We start from the raw sequence: 19,598 nt of genomic DNA on the forward strand, positions 1-19,598 counted from the left end.
CAGGGAGGCAGCGACGTCGTACTTTAGAGGATTAAACACATAAATGAAGAGAACTCAAAGTATGTAAATGACAACTGCACATTTGAACATGAGCTCAGTTTTGTGCTAAATACTACTGACGCTTATAACAAACCAGAAAACAAAATAAGTTGCAGAAAAACTGCTTTTGTCAGATCCCCAGTAGAGAGGCCACGTTGTTACCCATATTAAAACGGTTTATCATCCACAAGGCGACCATTTTAAGACATTTGATGCTCCATTCAAATTATATTGTACAGAAATTAAATTTGTGCAGCTAAGTGGGAAAAACAGCCTGGAGCCAGACCTCTGAATGACCACCCACACATGGAGGAAGGATTACGAGACAGTGCAGACAAGTCAAAGGTCACATCGTCTCTCTTAAGAGCAAGACGCACAAACTATGTGGTTGTTTTGCATCTTTCTGTTGTTTTGTGTGTCTTTGTGGTCATTTTGTGTCTCTGTAGTTTTTACACATTCTTCTGTAGTTTTGTGTCTCTTTCTTGTTGTTTGTGTTGTTTCTCTTCACTTTATGTCACTCTATACTTGTTTTATCTCTTTGTGGTCATTCTGTGTCTGCATAGTCTTGCATCCTTCTGTAGTTTTGTCTGTGGTCGGTTAGTGTTACTTTATAGTTGCTTTGTCTCTTGGTGGTCATTTTTGTCACTCTATACTTGTTTTGTCTTTGTGGTCATTTTGTGTTGGCAGAGTTGCTAGTTAGGTAGTTTTGTGTTTTTGCAGGTATTTTGGGTCTGTAGTTTTTCATCTTTTTGTTGTTTTGTGTCTGTGGTCATTTCGTGTCTCTTTGTAGTCAGTTTGTGCATCTTTGAGTCACATTTTGCAGGTGTGCCTGTTTAGAAATCCACCAATGCACCTGTATTTCTGATTTGTTCAGGGATTCGAGTAATATAAAATTAACTTTCTGAAAAATATCTAAACTCAGGAGTTCAAGGCCTCTGATGTCATTGTCCCTGATCTGTCATAAAGAGATAATAAAAATGTTTCGGCTGGAAAGATGATATGAATATTAGATATAAATATCCAGTAAAATATTATGTAGGAAATATACCAGCAAACTGTGAAGTATAATTTGGCAGAAGAAATGCAGAAGTGACAACAAATGATTTAATATGTGTAGATTTTATGGGGCAATGACTAAACAATGACTTCACTAAAATGGTGAAGATTTGCTTGGTCCTGTTTGTCAATATGATAGTTTTATACTTTTCTGGCCACCTTGAACACTGGGAACTCAGGATGAGACTAAACAACTGAATAATCAACAGAATAATCTAGTATAAAATCATTAATAGTAGCAGCCCCTCATGTCTGTACTAATTACAGTCCAATAGTTGTGAAGATGAATCACTGTAGACAAAAACAGACAAGACAAACAGCATGTGATGTTCTTAAAAACTGTATTAAAATTCATTTAACACTTTACATTAAGCCAGACATCAGAAATGAAGGTACTTTCCTTATAAATTAAAATGTCTGATTAGTCTTAGAATGAATCACAAATATTCACATATTCTTAACATTCCATTTTTGACAGGGGTAACAGTTTAACATGTACATATGTGCAAAAGTCATCTCACTAGCTTTAACAAAATCAGCTATTTTCCAATCAAACTCAAAAACATCCATCTGACTCATACTGTTCTTTATAGTTCTGATGTGAATTTTACTACCCTTGGTGATTTGAGGAAAGAAACATTGGTTTTCACATTACCCACATTGGAAGTAACTAAAACAAACGAATGAATGAATAAAAAAAATAAAACATCCCTCCTTGAGATTATGTAAATGTAACCCCGGCAAAACATTTTATACCAGCATCACAATAGTGTTCATGAGAACTTGTTTCAAGTCCACCGGGCCACAGCCGAAGTCTGCATGGCAGCTATTTTTAGAGCCGGCTGTGAATGAAGAGGCTGCCGTGAAATGTTCAGAGGTAATGAAAATAAAAAAAGAGTCCACCCTCCCAAAACACAAACACACCACACACACATGATCTGTACACATCAGAGGGGTTTCCCTTCACGAGTCCTCAGGGGCGACGTCCAGCTTCCTCTGAGGGATGTAAACAGTTTTGGTGGCGAGGTGTCCGCTGGTGGTCACCATGGCAGCCAGAGGGGAGAGGGGGACGGGCGTGTGGAAGAAGCTTTGCTGGGGGAGTCCCGTCCCTTTGGGGGTGGTCATCAGAGGCTGGACAACAGACAATCTTAGGTTAGTCTTTAATCTTAGAGGATGAGTTTTGATAAATTGATGAATTAATACGGACAAAAAAAACTGGAAACAGTGAAATATTTCCAGACAGATAACTCAAAACAACTACAACCAAAACTTTTAGACATGACTAAAGTCAAATTCCATGCTGAGTAGGAACCCTAATAAGATATTATAAAACTGTTCTCACAGGTTGATTAGCACTCTTTGTGACTAGTAAACTAACGTTCAGATGTAAAATCAATGTGCCCTATTATATTACCTGTTGTACACTGATCAGGGCCACTGGTTGCCCGGATACAGACTGCTGGATGGGCACAGGGGACACAGGTTTGATGAAGACCATCCGGCCTGGCAGCGGGCTGGGCAGGGTGTTGGCGCACTCTGGAGTCTGCGGGGCAGCGAAGCCGTTTCCGGGGCTGGAGCTCGAGATCAGCCCCAGGTTCTGCAGGGTGAAGTTGAGGATGGCGGGGCTGGGGCTGTGGAGGCGGTGGGCCTGTTGGGCGGCGTGTGGTGAAGCACCGGCAGCAACAGCGGCAGCAGCAGCGGGTTTGTGAAGACGAAGGCTGGTGGGTGTAATCTCCTGGGCTAGGGAAGGTCTGGAACCTGTTGAGGACAAAATAAAAATGGTCTAATACCTTCTGTTTATGTAGTTATTTATCTGTTGGACCTTCGCTCAGTCCCACAGTTTTTTAAACAACTACTTGCCGTGTAAAGATATCGTGGAACAATGGAATCAGTCCCTCTATGATTTGCAATATGAACATCTCCGTTTTATATTACAGCAAACTGATGCACCAAAGTATGTTTTTGAAAACATTTTAGGCGACAAGTAACAGGAAATAGTGACATAATGTTGATCCATACTGATCCAGAACTGGCTAGTTTGTCAGTTTGATCTGAGTTTTATGAGCTGTGAGTTCAGATGCCGCTTTCTTTTTTTTTTCTCCACCTCCCAAATCTGATTAAACAAAGTGCACATTTGTTTTAGTCTGAGATGCTGGTGCTCTACCGCGACCTCTAGTGGTAGTGAATGTTGCATGCAGCACCTTTTTAATTTGGAGATTTAAAAAAAGAAAAAGAAAAATTGAGACTAATTTTAAACAAAAACACCCTAAAAGTAAAGAGAACAATCATTCTCCATGTCTAAAGATTAAGACATTAATTTATTGTGATAAGACATTTTCATTATCAGTTCATTATGTAAGTCATTTATTCTCTGATTCCAGGTTATCAAATGTGAGGACTTGCTGTGTTTTGGATAGTTCTTTGGATTGTATTAACGCTAACAGGTTTTATCACACAGTTTGATCTGCAAGTCTAGAAATTGCACCCCATGTTTGGCTGAACTATTTGTTGAATTTGGACAGATGCATGAGAACATCTGTTTCAAGTCTTACTGTTTTATTACTCTGTTCATTTAAAAGGATTGTTCTTCACAAATTGCACAATCGAGCTTTGTTTATGTACGGAAGCCGGTGAGGCCCTTGGTTCTGTCGTGTGTGTAATGCATGTGTGTTGGTGCTGTGCATAAATGGGTCTCTCTGTGGTTGTGCGTGCACAGCTGGGGAGGGGTCCGATTTTCAAATAATAGTCCAATAGTCACCAGTGAATATCGAATAGAATTTTGACTTGAAATGCCCATCCCTAATTAATTGATCAACTGAAAAGGTTATTGACAAATGTAGCCATTTGTGGAAAGTGAAATTTTCCCTAACTGTTTGAACTAAGTATTTTAGGACATTTAACTATTTTAGGACATTTAAGTGACATATTTACCTGCAGTTGGTGTTTTGTAGATGTTGTAAGTGGGAGTTAAGGCCTTGTTGCTTTCTCTGTCCGAACTCTGAACTTCTTTGTAGCCGATGAGGGACTGCTGGGAGATCGGGATCAGGTATCCGGCTGGGACTAAAGTCTGGACGGACAGAGAAATAAATGTCATGCACACTGTTGTTGAAATCAACGTCTGATGTTTTTGAGGCCTTTGTGGCGCATTTACCTCGGCGTGGAGCTGTCCCGGTGTGAGGGGCACGGCTCTGACTGGTGTTAATCCCGCCTCGCTGTCCGAGTTCACCATCTTGTCGTCTTTGTCCAGGAAGGTCTCCAAGCTCTGCTCAAGTGTCTGATTGGCTACAGCGCCGCCGGGGGTGTTGACAAACTCCGGGTCCAGGTGGAGGGCGCGGGGCGAGGGCCGGCTCGAGAGCTGAGTGCTGCGACGGGCCTTCAAACGGGCCTGCAGGATCTCACACAGCTTTGGAGACGTGTCCTAAAAGAGGCAGACAGAGAGAGAAATACTGTCTGAGAGAAATACATAACAAGCATTTTAAAATGTTTTGAATCACTCAGAATGTTAGATTAATGTACCATGTAGATATTTTTGTACCTTAAAGTTGGGGTCCGTCCTCTTGGCTTTGGAGGGGCTGCTCTCTGAAGCCGAGTCTGATCGCATCCGTTTGAGTGACAGGGGGCTGCCGTCTGATGCCCTGGTGGTCTGCTGGCTCGTGGCTGTAGACTGGTCTGACGGACTCTGCCCAGTCTTATCCTCAAAGGTCATAGAGCGCACAGCGAGGCTGGTCGGCTGTGGCCTGGCCAGAGGGTTGGGCCTGGGGGAAGAAGGCTGCAGGTACACGGCGTAGGGCCCTCCCCCTCGCTGCTGAGGTAACAACACAGGGATCAGGGATGAGCACTGTGCAGGGATGTAGGCGACGGAGCCTGCGGGCAGGGCTGCCAGAGGGGTGCGGGGCGTGAGGTGGACAGTAGTGTTGACTCCGGGCTCCTGGGTTGGAGTTAGAAATGATGCCTGAGGCGGTTCCTTTGAACCAGAGGAGGCTGGGTCTAACCTCACAGCAGCAGCAGCAGCAGCAGCAGCAGCAGCAGCAGCAGCAGCAGCAGGCTTTGGATGTTCAGCTCCAGTCCTGCAACAGAAGCAAGACTCTTATTTAACACAGAACTACAATGATTTCATTACTTCTAAAATCCAAGGCAGAGAGGTGAAACTGCTCTCTTGTTCTCAATCAAAGCATTAATCATCCACTGTTGTTAACTTGTGTCACTTAAAGCAACAACAGTTTAACACAATTCAAGACTTGTAAGAGTGAAGTCACAGCCTGACAGTCAACTCAGTATTTGGATAAATTTGGTCACCTGTAATCCTGCATCCCAAGGAGGCTAAAAAACATCATGAACCAGCTCTCTATGCCCTGTTTGGTGCCAGATCTACTGAAGCCTAAAACCTGACTTATCTGCATCGTACAACCTTTGATCAACTCTAAGAAATGAAGCAACACTTTGAAGAATAACACACTGACTGATTTTTCTAAACGTGTGCATTCGTTTATTTGCTGCTTGTGTCCAAATACTATCTAAAGGTGATTATAGGCAGACTTGATGGGGCTCATGATGAGTCAATGTTAAAATGTTCACCATGGAAATTTTTTTAGAAAATTGCGTGTGTCCCATGGAAATATTTAGGATTAAATTTTTCCCTCTCTGCTCCTTTTATGTTGGCTGCTTTAGGATGATTGACAGGGCTTATAATAGCTAATGTTTTGGGAATATCACATATTCAAATGAAGCATTTAAAAATCTCCTTTGATTATTAATTATGCGTTGATGGGCTTTATATATACCCTTAAAACAGTCATGTGGTATTTTGTATTATTAGCCCTGTCAATCATCCTAAAGCAGCCTCCAGATAAAAAATAAAAGGAGGAGAGCAGGAATAAACGATTACACACATTTGGAAAAGTCAGTGCTATTCTCTGAAGTGTTGTCTGTTCTTTATTTAAATGCATTATTTCATCAAAGGTCAAACAATGTTTGGTTTTAGTGTGCTTCTCCATGCATCTCGCGCGTCAATAGAACTGGCACCAAAGTCTGTAGTAATCCTTCCTTTGTTTTTAGTTTCCTTGCTGCATCCTCAGTACTGCGTCCCCACAGGGAAAAACTAAAGTTGCTCTGTCATGCTGCTTCTGGAAGATTTACATACAGGACTGTATATTCAGCTGCATTCTTATCAACACCACTAAGAGCCAAATGCACCAAACTTGATTTAAAAAAAACCCCAAAGAGTTGATGTGGAATAACGGTGTAAACAGAACCAGACTTACGCTGACTCCTGGTCAAGTTCGATCTTACAAATAGCAGCAAGTTGGGCCATTTTGTTTGGGAAGTCGCCGTTTGATGAATCACCTGAAAACAAAAGAGGAACAGATTGAATATTAAGCGTCACCATTCATGAACACACGCGACACACAGTGACCTTATCTGAAGAAGCGTTTTCTTTACTCACTGAGGGAACTCTTGACAGGACTGCTGGGGGCAGAATTGATCTTGCGGCGGTCGTCCTGAATGCTCTTGGCCAGCTTTATGAGGGAGGGGTGTCGGGTGAAGCTGCGTTTACCCCCGGGCGATGAAAACAGGTTTTTGGCACAGTTGTCTACAGACGCACGGGACTCAAGTATGGTTTTCTTCTTGGGTTGGCTTTCAGAGGACGAACTCTCCAAGTCTGAAACAAGTATTTAAAGATTAGTCCACAAAACTACAAGATAAAACTTTAACATACAATCAGCAGCACTGGTAATGATTACTCAAACTTAATTTCTAAAGTAGTTTGGGCTCAAAAGAGGAATCCCTTCTAATAATATAAAAATATATAAAAAAATATATAAAATGGGTCTGGCATTACCTTTGACTTGTGGGAATTCTTCTGGGCCGACCCATTCGAAGGCCGGTTTCCTCCCCCTCTCTTCTGTTACGTGGACTTTCTCGATGAGCTTCAGGCTCCGCAGCACATTAGCGATATCATACAGGCGGCGCACTTTGGCTGCAATACACACAAGACACAATTATCCACTGCCAGTACAGAGACTGGTAACAAATGTAGAACTGTATAACATCTGCACGTCTTCAGACCTTCCAACCTCTAAAATCTACCATCTGACCTGAACACATCGCACTGTCTGTCATTATTTCTGGAAAACACGAGACATTTCGAACGTGGCGGCACTGAAAGAAAACCTTTAACATCTGGCAGGCCCTGTACTCACTCTTGAACTTGTTCTTGTCTTGATCTGCACCCTGGTCCTCTCCGATCAGGATCTTGGCGGCCACGTCCAGACTGACCACGCGGGGATTCGACACCAGGAAGAGCATGACAAACTTCTGGCTCATCACCCTCAGAGATTTGTCCTTCCGACTGTTAACAGAGGCTGGACAGGACAAACAGAAAGTTACAGATTCTGTTTTCTGTGCCACAAATCCATGTAAACAGAGTCTCTTCAGCACTTTGTTTACATTTTCTCTCTTAAACTTTTATATAATATATATTATATATATAAAATATAATCCACAGCACTCCAGCTCCTCACCTGCTTTGAACTCTACTCCTGGAAGCTCCACAAAGAAGAGCTCCTTCTGTCCCTGTTCCCCGTTCTCCAGGTCCACCACCACCTCCTCGTTCTCCTTCTCCTCGCCGTCGAAGTCGAACTCCCTGTCCAGGAGACGCTGCCGGATCTGCTGCATCTGCTGTCCGTACCTGTGCTCCTCGCCCACCTGCTTCAGAATGGCCAGAGTCTGGGCCAGTTTGGTGCGGCCGTGCCACGTGTAGCGGTTCTTGGCGGAGCGGCTCACCATGTGGAGGCTCTCCAGCACGTTCATAATGTCATAGATGCGCCGGCGTTCCACGTCTGCACAGACAGACAGAAAAAACACACACAACCTCAAGTTAATACTTCAACTAGTGCCACAATTAATAGAACAACCTCACCACAGAGAGAAAAAAATCTAACTTTATAGGGAAAAACAAAATTCAAACCAACTACAGGCCAAAAATTAAATAATTTTTAGAGCAATGCCACTTTGGCTTTTGATAAAAACATATTTATTGGGGAATAACAATAAGTGAAAATTACATTTTATGAAGACAGTATTAGTACAATTACCTGAAAATTTGTACGAGCTAGTTGGTGGATAAGAAACATGCCGAATTAAAAACAACTCATGAGTTTTTTGTTGTGGCCTCTACCGAAGCAGCTACCGTGTTTAGCTGCATGTGTTTATCACATAATGTTAATAGTTAGTGTTATTACAGAGACACTGGGAAACATGAATTTGTATATTTGATGTGTTACATTTAGTTTTAAATGAGGAAATCAGAAACTTTCTTTTAAGGGAAAAGCGGCCAGTTCAAAACAGGGCACGCCAAAACAGCAGTGGCATAATTCCTGCCCTGCAACTATAATAAGTTACATGATGTGAATGTGTGGATTTCCTACAAACTCACATATTTGCACATATAACAATAAACAAAATGTATAAATAATGTGGAAAATGTTTCAGATATGATGTCATGCAACACTTTTTAAAATATGATACACGTATTATCTGTGTTATTATAATAACTATAGTTATGACAGTGTTGTTACGTACTGAGCTCAGTGGCCACGTCGTCCAGGCAGATGTCGTTGTTGAGGGCGGGGTTCGGGTTGTCTGGGTAGCGGGCGAGGAACTTATGACAGAGCAAACCCAGACTCTTCTCTTTCCTGCTGATCATTCTCTCAGACTCTTCTCCATTTTCAGAGTCCTAGAGTGAGATTACACAAAGTAACAGATAAGAAATCTAATCCTTTCAACACCCTGACTTATCAGAAAGTATCTATCATGTGGTAGTCTGAGGATTTTTTGTACCTGTGTGGAGTCGACACCTTCCCGCCCGTCGTTGTCCATGCAGAGCTCCTTCTCTCTGTTCCTGATGTCAGGACTAGCTGCACTGATGAGCATTTTAAGGTTGGACGTCGGCGTCCAGGGATCAACAGATCCCACTTCCCTTCCTTTTTTCGGTGTAGTGAGAGGACCCATGGTTGGCTGGTTCTCCACTGACACAGCACACTGACCAAATAATTTCATTGGAGTATTTACAGGAACCCGGGGTGCTACAAAGCCATCGTCCTAGTCAGCAAAAGGAGAAAACAAAAGATAGTGGTTGAGATCCAAGCTCATTCTTACTGAGGCACGCTGGGAAAAAAAATCGCTTCAACAATTGGATGACTAAAAGAAAATTAGCTGTCAACTATTTTGATAGTCGACTAACCGTTTCAGTCATTTTACAAGCAAAAATGTCAGACTTTTGCCAGTTCCATCTTCTTAAATGTAAAGATTTGTTTACTTTTCTTTGTCATTTATAATAGTAAAAGATGAGTCTTTGGGTTTTGTGCAGTTGGTTTGACAGAAGAAGCAAGTAATCAGCATATTAAAATATAATATATACAACTACAGGTGCAACAAAAACAACCGCCAACTATCTTAATAACTGACGAATTGGCTTCAGTAATTTTTGTTCCAGCTTCTCAAATATGAATATTTGACGGTTTCTTTACTCCTTTATGATGTGAAACTGTCCGTCTTTGAGTTGTGGGCAAAACAAGGTGGTGAAAATAATTGTTAGCTGCAGCCCTAACATATATATATACACATATATATATATATACACACATGTATATATACATATATATATATATATATATATATATATATATATATATATATATATATATATACACACATGTATATATATATATATATATATATATATATATATATATATATATATATATATATATATATATATATATATACATATATATATATACACATATATATATATACACATATATATATATACATACATATATATACATACATATATATACATATATATATATATATATATATATATATATATATATATACACATATATATATATACACACATATATATATACACACATATATATATACATACATATATATATATATATATATATATATATATATATATATATATATATATATATATGTTACTATTAATAATAGTTACGTGCAGTCCTACAAAAAAACAAGTAAACTAATTATATATGAGAAACTGAATCCTTTGTACTCATTGACCTTTGAATATCTGGGTCAGTTTTCCAGATTCAGATATTTTCCACCTTGGCACATGAATTTAATAAAGATTAGAGTTATATTTGCTACAATTAGCTAAGCATTAATACAGTGATAGATAGCTTCTAAAAATCTTCAAAAAACGTATTAGCGTTATATGTCGTTATCAGGACGGGTGAAGGCAAAATATGCAATCAACTTAAACCAGATAACATCTTTACCAGCCAACAAACTTTAAATTTGCCCAACATAATTTCTTTTAATTAATTTAGCTTTAGAAATAAACGTTTCTCATTCCTGAATTACTGATATACAAAGTTATTACAGCCAACTCATTCTCGGAGAGACAGCCTTACCATGTTTTGAGCGAAACCCGTATTTTTCAAATTATGAGAAATTAAACAATATACCGATAATTAAATTAATCTACTCCCTGCCTTTCCCGGATGTTAAAATTAATCACGATATCAGTTTAAATCTAATCAAAACACCAGATTTATATTGGCGGTAACTGACGTACGTTCCATCGAATCGCCGGGCCCAACGGACGCGGTGGTCCCGCCCTTTTCATTGGAAGCAGCCAATGGGAGCGCCGCGTGAGCAGCGCAGCGGAAGTGGAAAGAGTGTCCCGCGCAGGTAAACTGTTTTTGAAATCCTTGGCGCGGAACGTCCGTACGGTAACACCGGCGGCTCGCTTTAAACTCCGACACATTTCTTACAAAGTATGAATCATTACTACAAGGAAGGGGTTCCTTTTATAAGGTGTCAACTTTAAAAAGCACAAGATTTAGCCGCAAAGTTAGTGTTTGTTGTCACGTAGCCAGCTGAGAGCGCCCGCCGTCTGATAAGGTTTAGGGCTCAACTAACATAACAAAACACAATAAAACCGGATAATCCAGAGACTTTAGATCCAACATCGGTTTTAAAAGACGCGGTCGTGACATTAAGAAACGTTGCATTCAGAGCAAGCGAAGCGTTTTATAAAGATGAGGCGGTAACCCGGCGACACCGAAACCAAAGCTTTATTTAAGCGGAACCTCTTGATCTTTTTCAAAGAAATGCCTCTACAAATCATCGTTAACTAGACCAAACACAAAAAACCATGTGGACTTACCCAAAGTCGAGCCTCGCTTCAGAGGACACGTCTCATCTTCACGGTAACGTGTGAATATCAGCTATGTTAGTCCCAAAAGAGAAGTCCGAGCGCAAAAATGTGGGTTTTAACACAAGTACATACGTTTCCACATAAAAGAAACATAAAACCCCAAAGTGAAATATCAGAAAATGTGTGAGGCTCTCAGTTTTCTGCCCCCTGCTCTTCAACTTAGCTGTGGCCTCTTGGTCAACTTTACTACAGTAGTGAAAAGTTTGCCCAGTTGTGCGGGTCTGGTGACCACCAGTATTTCCATTTGGCCCGCCCAGCGCGAGCATGCGCGCTCACGTCAGCGCATCACCAACCCGGCACTTCCTCCCTGTGGGAAAGGGGCGGGTCCTTACCGGAGCCCCACATCTGTACCCCAGATTTACACTATGATGAACTGTTTTAAGGTGACATGAAAATGATAATTTTTCAACATGTGTTCCTTACAGACTGCTTTTCTGAACTTCTCATGATTGAATCAGAAATTTAAAAAAGAGGAAATGTTAAAGTCACTCTTCTGGCAGACAGTTAGAAGGCCTGTATTCAGATGGCTGTTTCATGGAGGAATTCATTCATTCTGGACAATACTTACATGTTAAAATAGAGCCTTCATGGCTGTTACAGAAGTTATGAAATAAATATAATAGAACATAATAAACGTGTAATAAAAATATGAGGACATTTATCATGGAATACCACTAAGAAAGCCTCTGCAACTGAACCTGTTTCGCTGCAAATCACTTTTTGTAAATCTCAATTATTTCATTTTGTATTTAATTTATTTAATCATACATTTCCGTATTCTGTCTGTATGAAAACCCTTCCTTTTAATACTTGGCATCTGACATCCTATATTAGGGAATGTTTTGTTATGCCAAAAATAGAACAGGACATAAGAATAATGCTGAAATAAGTGAGTTATGATGCAAGAATATAAATAAAATAAATAAGAGTATTAGTTGACATTAGGGCTGTCAGCAATACACAATATTATCATGTGCATTAACAACATTCTCAATATTTCAGTTTTTAAAATATCACAGTTATTGTCAGTACTGGTATATCATGACACCTGCAGTTGACATGTACAGTACAAATACATAAATTCATTATTGGTTTAGGTTAATTGTTATAATATTCCTTCAGCATGCAGGGCTGGATTAACTTTTTAGGGGGACAAACTGAGGAAAAATTAGCTGTTTCGACCCCACTGACCAACCTCCACCCCCATAACTTCCTGTCTCCGCCCAGTAGATCCCACTGGATGTTCTCCTAAACTGACAAGCACCAGATTCTACTCTAATCCAGTTTGGCACACAAAATGCTTGTGCCGACTTGCATCCAACATCTCCATGCAACAAGTAAACAAAATATCATGTGTACCAACAGCATTATAAACACGTGTTTCATGTGGTTTGTGATGCTGAAATCAAACAGAAAAAGCTTTCTGTTCTCTCCACCAGCACTTTAAAACTGCAAAAGTTTCAATCAAGAGTAGTCACAGCTTTTTTTTTTAGCTGAGAGAGACACAATATTTAGTCGCTTCATGCGCCTGCCCTTGTTGCTGTGTAACAAACAGCATGCTGGCAGCGTCAAACACAGAGAAACACAGCAGACTACATTATGGCAGCTTCATATAGAAAATCAACCAACTACCACTCTTATGGTGGAAGAATACTTCCTGGCTTTATTGTTGTTTTTTTTCTAAAATTTACTGCATGAGCACTATATAAACTATTATACAAAAACTTCATTTATTAAAACTATTTTTTTTACACAGGGTCCCTCAACAAGACAGGGTCACAAGATAAACTAATAGTGCAGGACCTCCCTGTGGTGATACTGTGTTTTAATTCAATTAATTCAATTAATTCAATTACCAAAACCAGTTGGACTTTTGGTGACCCTGACGCCTGGGTTGCCAGGTTTGACAGGGAAGGAGAAAATATACACTTTTGCTGTGGTGTTATATGCTTTGCCTGCTGTGTTGGCAAGCAGAGGTGACTTAAATATTTGTTGAGCCTAATGTTGAAGGGAACATGACACAATGATCCACGGTTGTTGGGTTTTTATCATGTTTCTCTTGCAGAAAGACATTTATTGCCATTTCAGCTGTCACGGACGAGGTTCTGGGAAACCAATCTATGTTCTCCAGTTTAAGACAGCTGTGACTCGTGCATCATGTTTACATGCACGGATGCACGCTCTAACCAGATTATACAGTAAATAACCAAATTAACATAATTTTTTTGTTTATGATTCTTGGGTTTGCGTGATTTGATTATCGGGCAATTTTTGCAATGATGTTTAGCTGCTTACAGGAAACATTTCAGCAGCAGCATAAAATAAGAGATGGGAAATGGAGGAGTGTCGAGAAAGGCTGGAATAACAAGCGACTGCACCAGAACCTCAGGGGTCCCAAAATGCTCAAGTCAAGTCAAATTTTATTTATGTCGCCCAATATCACAAACCACAATTTACCTCAAGGGGGCTTTACAGTCAGTACAGCAACATCCCTTGTCGTAGACCCTTGAAAGAGGAAGGAAAAACTCCCTGTGTTCGTGGTTAGTTACATGTCAGTGGGTTTTTGGTAAATTTAGGTATTATAATATAACTATTATTATAGATTTAAATGTCTAAGCACTTCATAGCTCTCAGGGCACCAGCCAAAAGGTAAGCTCTGGTAAAATACTCACCCAAAAAAAAAAAACCAACAACAACAACAAAAAAAAAACATTTAAATAAAAGTTCGTTATCACGTTGAACTTGTCTCAGAAAACATAAAGAAAAGAAAAAGAAAAGCTTCAAAACCTCATTCTGGAAAAACCGCAGCCTGTGTGTGGCATGTTTACCTTGATTTAAAAATAATCAAGCCCAACTTTACCTCTTTAAATTTTCTACCACAGTGCTGTTGGTGCAGAGAAAGCTACACTCCAGACTTCTTTTTGCACATGTGCAAACCTAAACCACTGAATCAAATAAGACCATGTCCTCACAAGCGGGTAAAGTCCCATTAAATAAATTATTTCATGATTGAACTTCGGCATGATAAGGCTTAATGTGATCTCAGTGTGAGATTTAACTGCAGTGGCCCTGCGTCTTCATCACTGTCATGTCTCCGTGTCACCGCTTGGTGGCGGTAGAGACTTCCTTACAGGGAGTCACCATGGAAACCGACGGGCGCCTTCAAGGATGTTGGGAGAGAAGAGCGGAGCTTGAAGCACCCAGTGACGTAATGTTACGGCTGCGAGAGAGAGCGAGTGGGACCCTGATGCTGCCTTCAAATGCTCCTCGTAAATTAAACCATTCACTCCAAATGGGAAAGTATCCCAGAGCAACATAGGGTTTTGTTAAAAAAAAATGGTCTGTCTGCATAATAACAGAAAAAACAATGGATAACAATGCCAAGCATATATGCGTTTGGACCAAGGAATAAAATGATCATGAAATTATGAAAGACGTCAGTTTCCCCTCCTCTTGCCTATAATAACAACAGACTTTGATTATTAGAGCTGCAATGAGTAATTGATTATTTGACTAGTTATTAACTATTAAATTAATTGGGATTTGAGTCATTTTATAAAGGAAAAAAAAACCCCAACAAATTCCCCAATTTTTGTTCCTAAAATTTGAATATTTTCTGGATTCCTTAATCCTCCATGACAATAAACTAAATGTTTTGGAAGTGGTCAACAAAACAAGACATTTTCAACATTTTCTGACATTTTATGGACCAAACAACTAAGTGATTAATCGAGCTCAGAGCACTAAAACAGCCTGGAAAAAATAAATAAGCTAAGTATATACAGTTAAAGAGAACAAAACTTGAAAACTTCAAGCTAAAACGACAAAATAGAATCACCTGAAAACACATTTGTAAAGACAATCGTCTTTTAAAAGGTGAAATCATTTTTGCTGTCATGAAAAGCGACGTGAAATTTTGTTGACCATCCCGAACGACCTACATTTCCGACAGTGCCTGAATGCAGCAGCTGGCTGCTCCGCTCGCAGCCAGAGGAACGGACAGCGCTGCACACGAGGCAGGGACCATCTCCACCGGGAAGGAAGGAAACAGACAAGTGCGAGGTGAGCATCATTTCTTATCACAGACGCTGCGCTTTAATGGCTATTTCTGCACGTAGTTTGTTAACTGTTGTTTAACTGAAGAAATTACGAACAGTTTGCGGAGAGCTGAGAGCAGCAGCCCGTCTGTCAGGCAGCCTGTGAAGGTCTCAGATTCTCCTGCAGGGATGCTGCTGCTGCTGCAGCTCAAACCTTCGGCAACCAATTTGTTCCGGATTGAAACTCTTTAAGCTAATGTTTATTTCCAAGTGTAGGCCGAGAAGCTATGTTTACTGCAACTTAAAAGAACTACATAGCATGATACCAAGTTTGTGACTGACAAAAAGTTCGCTAGTTGTGTTTCAATAAGAGTTTTTCATGGTTTGAATGCGGAAAAGCTCGCACACCTGCAGCAATTAGCTGGTTTGTTGAGACACGAACTCCCCTCCACGAACTAGCTGTTTCACAGATGCAATGCACACAAATTGTACCTCGCAGTATTTAAGTACTTCACAAGTTAAGCGGAACTTTGCAGTAACTCAATTGGTGGAAAGTAACTAAGTACATTTACTATGTTTAAATACAGTTTTTACGTACTTTCACTCGCGCATTTTCATTTTCTGACACTTTATGCTCTACTACATGTCAGGTGGAACGGTTGTGGTTTTTACTCCCATGTAATCAATTAATACATTCTGATATATTATAGGTTAGAATACATTACAATTTTTTTGATCCTTTAGTGAATTTCAAAAGGTACCTAGTATTATAAAGTAGAGTCTGACCGATATGAGATTTTTGAGATGATAAAGATTTAAGATGGCAAATAGTCATAGATTTACTGATATGCTAAATCTTACATATCAGTAAACATACCTGCCGATAACAATTTATCTGTGATAGACTCATATCTGTCGGCTGATATATCAGTCAGGCTCTAATATAAAGTCATGAACACGAGCTCCATCTTTGCAATATTAAAGTGTTGGACACATCAATGCATCAATAATTATAATCCAATAATATGATTTATATCATTCTGAAATGGATTATTGTGCATAAAGAATGCATTTACTTTTTGGACTTTAAGTAGGTTTTGACCCCGATACTTTTATAGTAAAATTTTGAACGCATTACTGTTACATGTAACAGAGTATTTCTGCACTGTTCTGATACTCAAGTCAAAGATCTGAGTACTCCTAACACTGACGTGGTTTGTCTCGGCTGCATGCAGGTTCTCTATCATCCTGAATAAGTGTCTGAAGTTCTTTTTGTGTTAATGCTCCGGTTTAACTCTGTTTTCTTTCTCCTCACAAGCACTTGTTCACTGTCAGGATGTCACACTTGACCTTTGAGCTGTGAGTGACACCAGCTGTTGCACATCTGGACATATTTTCCTTCTCTTTTTTTTATATTGGTGGATTCTCCCTGGATAACTGACTTCTACACATTTTGCTGCATATAAACTGAAACCTGCCCACATTTTTTTGTCCTCCAGTGGCCAGACAGATTGAATCTCAGCCAGCGGAGAGGATCATGATGCTCACATCCTCCTTTAAGATCGAATCTCCGTGGCAGCGGTGATGGTTTTGGGAGAGAGAACCCTCCTGGATATCTCAGGTTCCCGTTGCCTGCCCTGATGCTCACTTCAGGACAGCCCCTCAGGACCAAGAGCTGCAAAGAGAGACCATCAAGAAACGATATGACTGAGACGAGGCGTGTGGCTGAGGTTGCATCCTCCCAGAGATTGGGTGTCGTCTTTTTCATGGAGCAAAGTTGATGGACAGACAGTTTCTCCTATTTTTGCATAGACATTCATGCACCACAACTGGGAAGTGGGAAGGGGACTTAAAATACTTTGAGGAGGTATTTCCCTTCATGCCCTAAGAGCTCTGTTGGAGAGGTTGGATATTTAGCTGTGGGAGACTCACTTATGGGAAGATGGAGGCAGGAGCAGAGGCTAGTCCACAACAGCACCCGAGGAGGAAACCCGTGCTGCACTGCTTGGAAGACCAGAAAAGGGTGAGTTAAACACAGATCTATTCTTTATCCTCCAGATCTACCTGTCTGCTCTGTGTTGTGTGCCTGCTAAAGTGTACAACGAGGCTGAGTGAGCGAGTGAGGAGTGGACAAGAAAGCTTTCAGTGTTGACAGTTGCATCTGTGCGGGTTGATGATCGAGCATTTTAACATTTGAATGCCAGCTGATGTCGTACGAAATCTTCACTGGTTCAGTTTCTATTAGTTTGAGTTTGACAACCTACCCTGACCTCTAACATCTTTGAAATCATACATTTAATTCCAGAGGAAGATCCAAAACTGATTAATTGCAGTAATTAAAATGCCTTTATATTTTCATGATATAGATTTAAAGGGACAGTTCAGGTTATTTGAAGTGGAGCTGTATGAGGTGCTTGGACTAAATTTGTAAAAATCAGTCATTGTGGAAGTTGCTGGTCCACCGCTGGTCTGTGTTTGTGTTACTGTGCAACTTTTGTGGTTTAAAGGGTTTGATCAGATTCACAGAAATCACACAATAACACAAACTAACGGTGGTAGGCAGCAGCAGATTGGGACTCCCTAAAAACTTGGTATTTTACCTGGATGGGTGTGGTTTCGCAGGATGTACCAATCAGTTTGCTTTGAGACACAAAAAAAAATGGACTGAGTGTGAAAAGAATAGGCTCATTTTATTTCTAAATCTAATCTAAAATAATCTAAATTGTGCAAATTAGTCTTGATAAATAAATTGAACACAAAAAAATTAATTAATCTCAAAGTTACCGGTAGGCATGAAATATGTTTTGCTGCTGATCCTGGTCAACAACCATCGACTGTAGGTAATACACTGAGTAAGTACCTCACACAACCCCACTTGAAAAAAAGCCAAACTGTCCCTTTAACTTGATGAAGTACAAACTGATCTGGCTACTCATGATTTTAAAGGTTTTAGAACATCTCCTGACCTCCCAAGGTCTTTGAAATCTCAAAATTAGATTCAAAAGAAGATCCAAAACTGTTTGCCTTCTTGTAAAAGCACAAATGCCTTTACTTTGTCATAGAAGGGATTGGAATATCTTCACAAGTCTTGGTATCATTGCACGGTGACCTAGTCTGACCTTCAGCAGGAAAACCAACTTGGGTGTCAAAGGAAGCATAACTGCATTGATTCAAAGCCAGAGCATGAAAGCGTCTGTGCAGTCGTCTTTGATGCTTTGTGGTTGTGTAGAATTACTTCGGCAGTCTGCGTTAAGATTGATGGTGCACTTGATACCGTGACTCATTTTCCCTGTTTCAGCTTCGCTCTGCATTTTCCACATGATGTTGATGTAGCGCTATTGTCGCACGCAAACCTCACAGCTGTAGTTTGAATTCAGATGAAGGTAAAACAGGCTTATACTCTCCTTGGGTGAATGAACCCTTTCAACATTACATCAGGTACATTCGGAATCTGAAAATCTGGCTTCTCTTCTGACAGTAGAGCTGGATGAGTTGACATATGCGAGATACAGGGTTTTCTCTTGACTGTGGCGACGTGCAGCAGTGATAGATTGGGACGGAGGCAGCGGGCGACAGCCCTGCGCAGGCTAAATAGATGTCTGTGTTGATTCACGGCGCATTAGTCTTCATTTGAATGTGGAGGCAGACTGGATTTCTTCTGCTCCTCTGCAGTGATTCAGCTGACTTACAGCTCTCATGCTACATCCAAAGCTCTGTTTACAATGTGTTTACAGCTACAGTGGCAAAACAGGAGGGATCCCCAAATCCTCTGGGTGGGTGACCTCACCTGGCAGTGATGGTTGGCAACCAGTTCTTGGCCTGTGGGTGCCATCAGTGGTAACCACGTTTTAACATATAAAGACAAGGACGTATCTGCTCATAAGAAAACCACTAAAGGCACGGTCTGCATTCTGATTCCTCCACAACAGAAAATGTTGCTTGGTCTCCTAATCAATTTTTTGGTTTGTTTTAACTTACCGGCTTGTCTTCCAACATGTCAACGCACATCTTTGTTACTAGCCTTTACATGCTCTGTTTCTAGGATGCATATTGCTTAAAAAAAAGATAATGAGAGGGGATGGATGTTAAAGGGATAGTTCACCCCAGAATAAAAATTCAGTCATGATCTTCTCACCCTCATGCCGATTGAAGGTCAGGTTTAGTTTTTTAGTCCACAAAACTCTGCTGGAGTTTCAGGAAAACAGCGT

At 40.4% G+C, this 19,598-nt stretch overlaps 2 protein-coding genes across 3 annotated transcripts in view; one reads left to right on the forward strand and one right to left on the reverse strand.

Moving 5' to 3' along the window:
* Positions 1 to 1,678: 1,678 nt before the first annotated feature.
* e2f8 (E2F transcription factor 8) lies at positions 1,679 to 11,599 on the reverse strand. Of its 2 annotated transcripts, XM_084731318.1 has the most exons (13): positions 11,303 to 11,595; positions 8,935 to 9,195; positions 8,677 to 8,830; positions 7,617 to 7,934; positions 7,296 to 7,457; positions 6,935 to 7,072; positions 6,539 to 6,754; positions 6,357 to 6,438; positions 4,631 to 5,162; positions 4,247 to 4,513; positions 4,027 to 4,162; positions 2,510 to 2,853; positions 1,679 to 2,226 (listed from the first exon to the last, which is right to left on the reverse strand). In XM_084731318.1, exons 2-13 carry the CDS (start codon positions 9,151 to 9,153, stop codon positions 2,059 to 2,061), a joined length of 2,736 nt encoding a protein of 911 aa, XP_084587444.1. In that variant the 5' UTR covers positions 9,154 to 9,195; positions 11,303 to 11,595; the 3' UTR covers positions 1,679 to 2,058. The 2 variants fall into 2 exon arrangements, with proteins under 2 accessions (XP_084587444.1, XP_084587385.1); XM_084731259.1 differs by having other exon boundaries at positions 4,027 to 4,513; positions 11,303 to 11,599.
* A 3,755-nt stretch (positions 11,600 to 15,354) lies between these two features.
* nav2a (neuron navigator 2a) overlaps positions 15,355 to 19,598 on the forward strand; it is a 325,729-nt gene continuing 321,485 nt past the window's right edge. Inside the window, exons 1-2 of the mRNA XM_084731403.1 lie at positions 15,355 to 15,415; positions 16,709 to 17,413. Of these exons, the coding sequence (XP_084587529.1) occupies positions 17,333 to 17,413 (81 nt within the window). The 5' untranslated portion in view covers positions 15,355 to 15,415; positions 16,709 to 17,332. The remainder of the gene's footprint in view (positions 15,416 to 16,708; positions 17,414 to 19,598) is intronic.

This window comes from Lutjanus erythropterus, chromosome 1 (assembly GCF_056507025.1).
Source record: "Lutjanus erythropterus isolate fLutEry1 chromosome 1, fLutEry1.hap2, whole genome shotgun sequence".
Classification (NCBI taxonomy): domain Eukaryota; kingdom Metazoa; phylum Chordata; class Actinopteri; order Lutjaniformes; family Lutjanidae; genus Lutjanus; species Lutjanus erythropterus.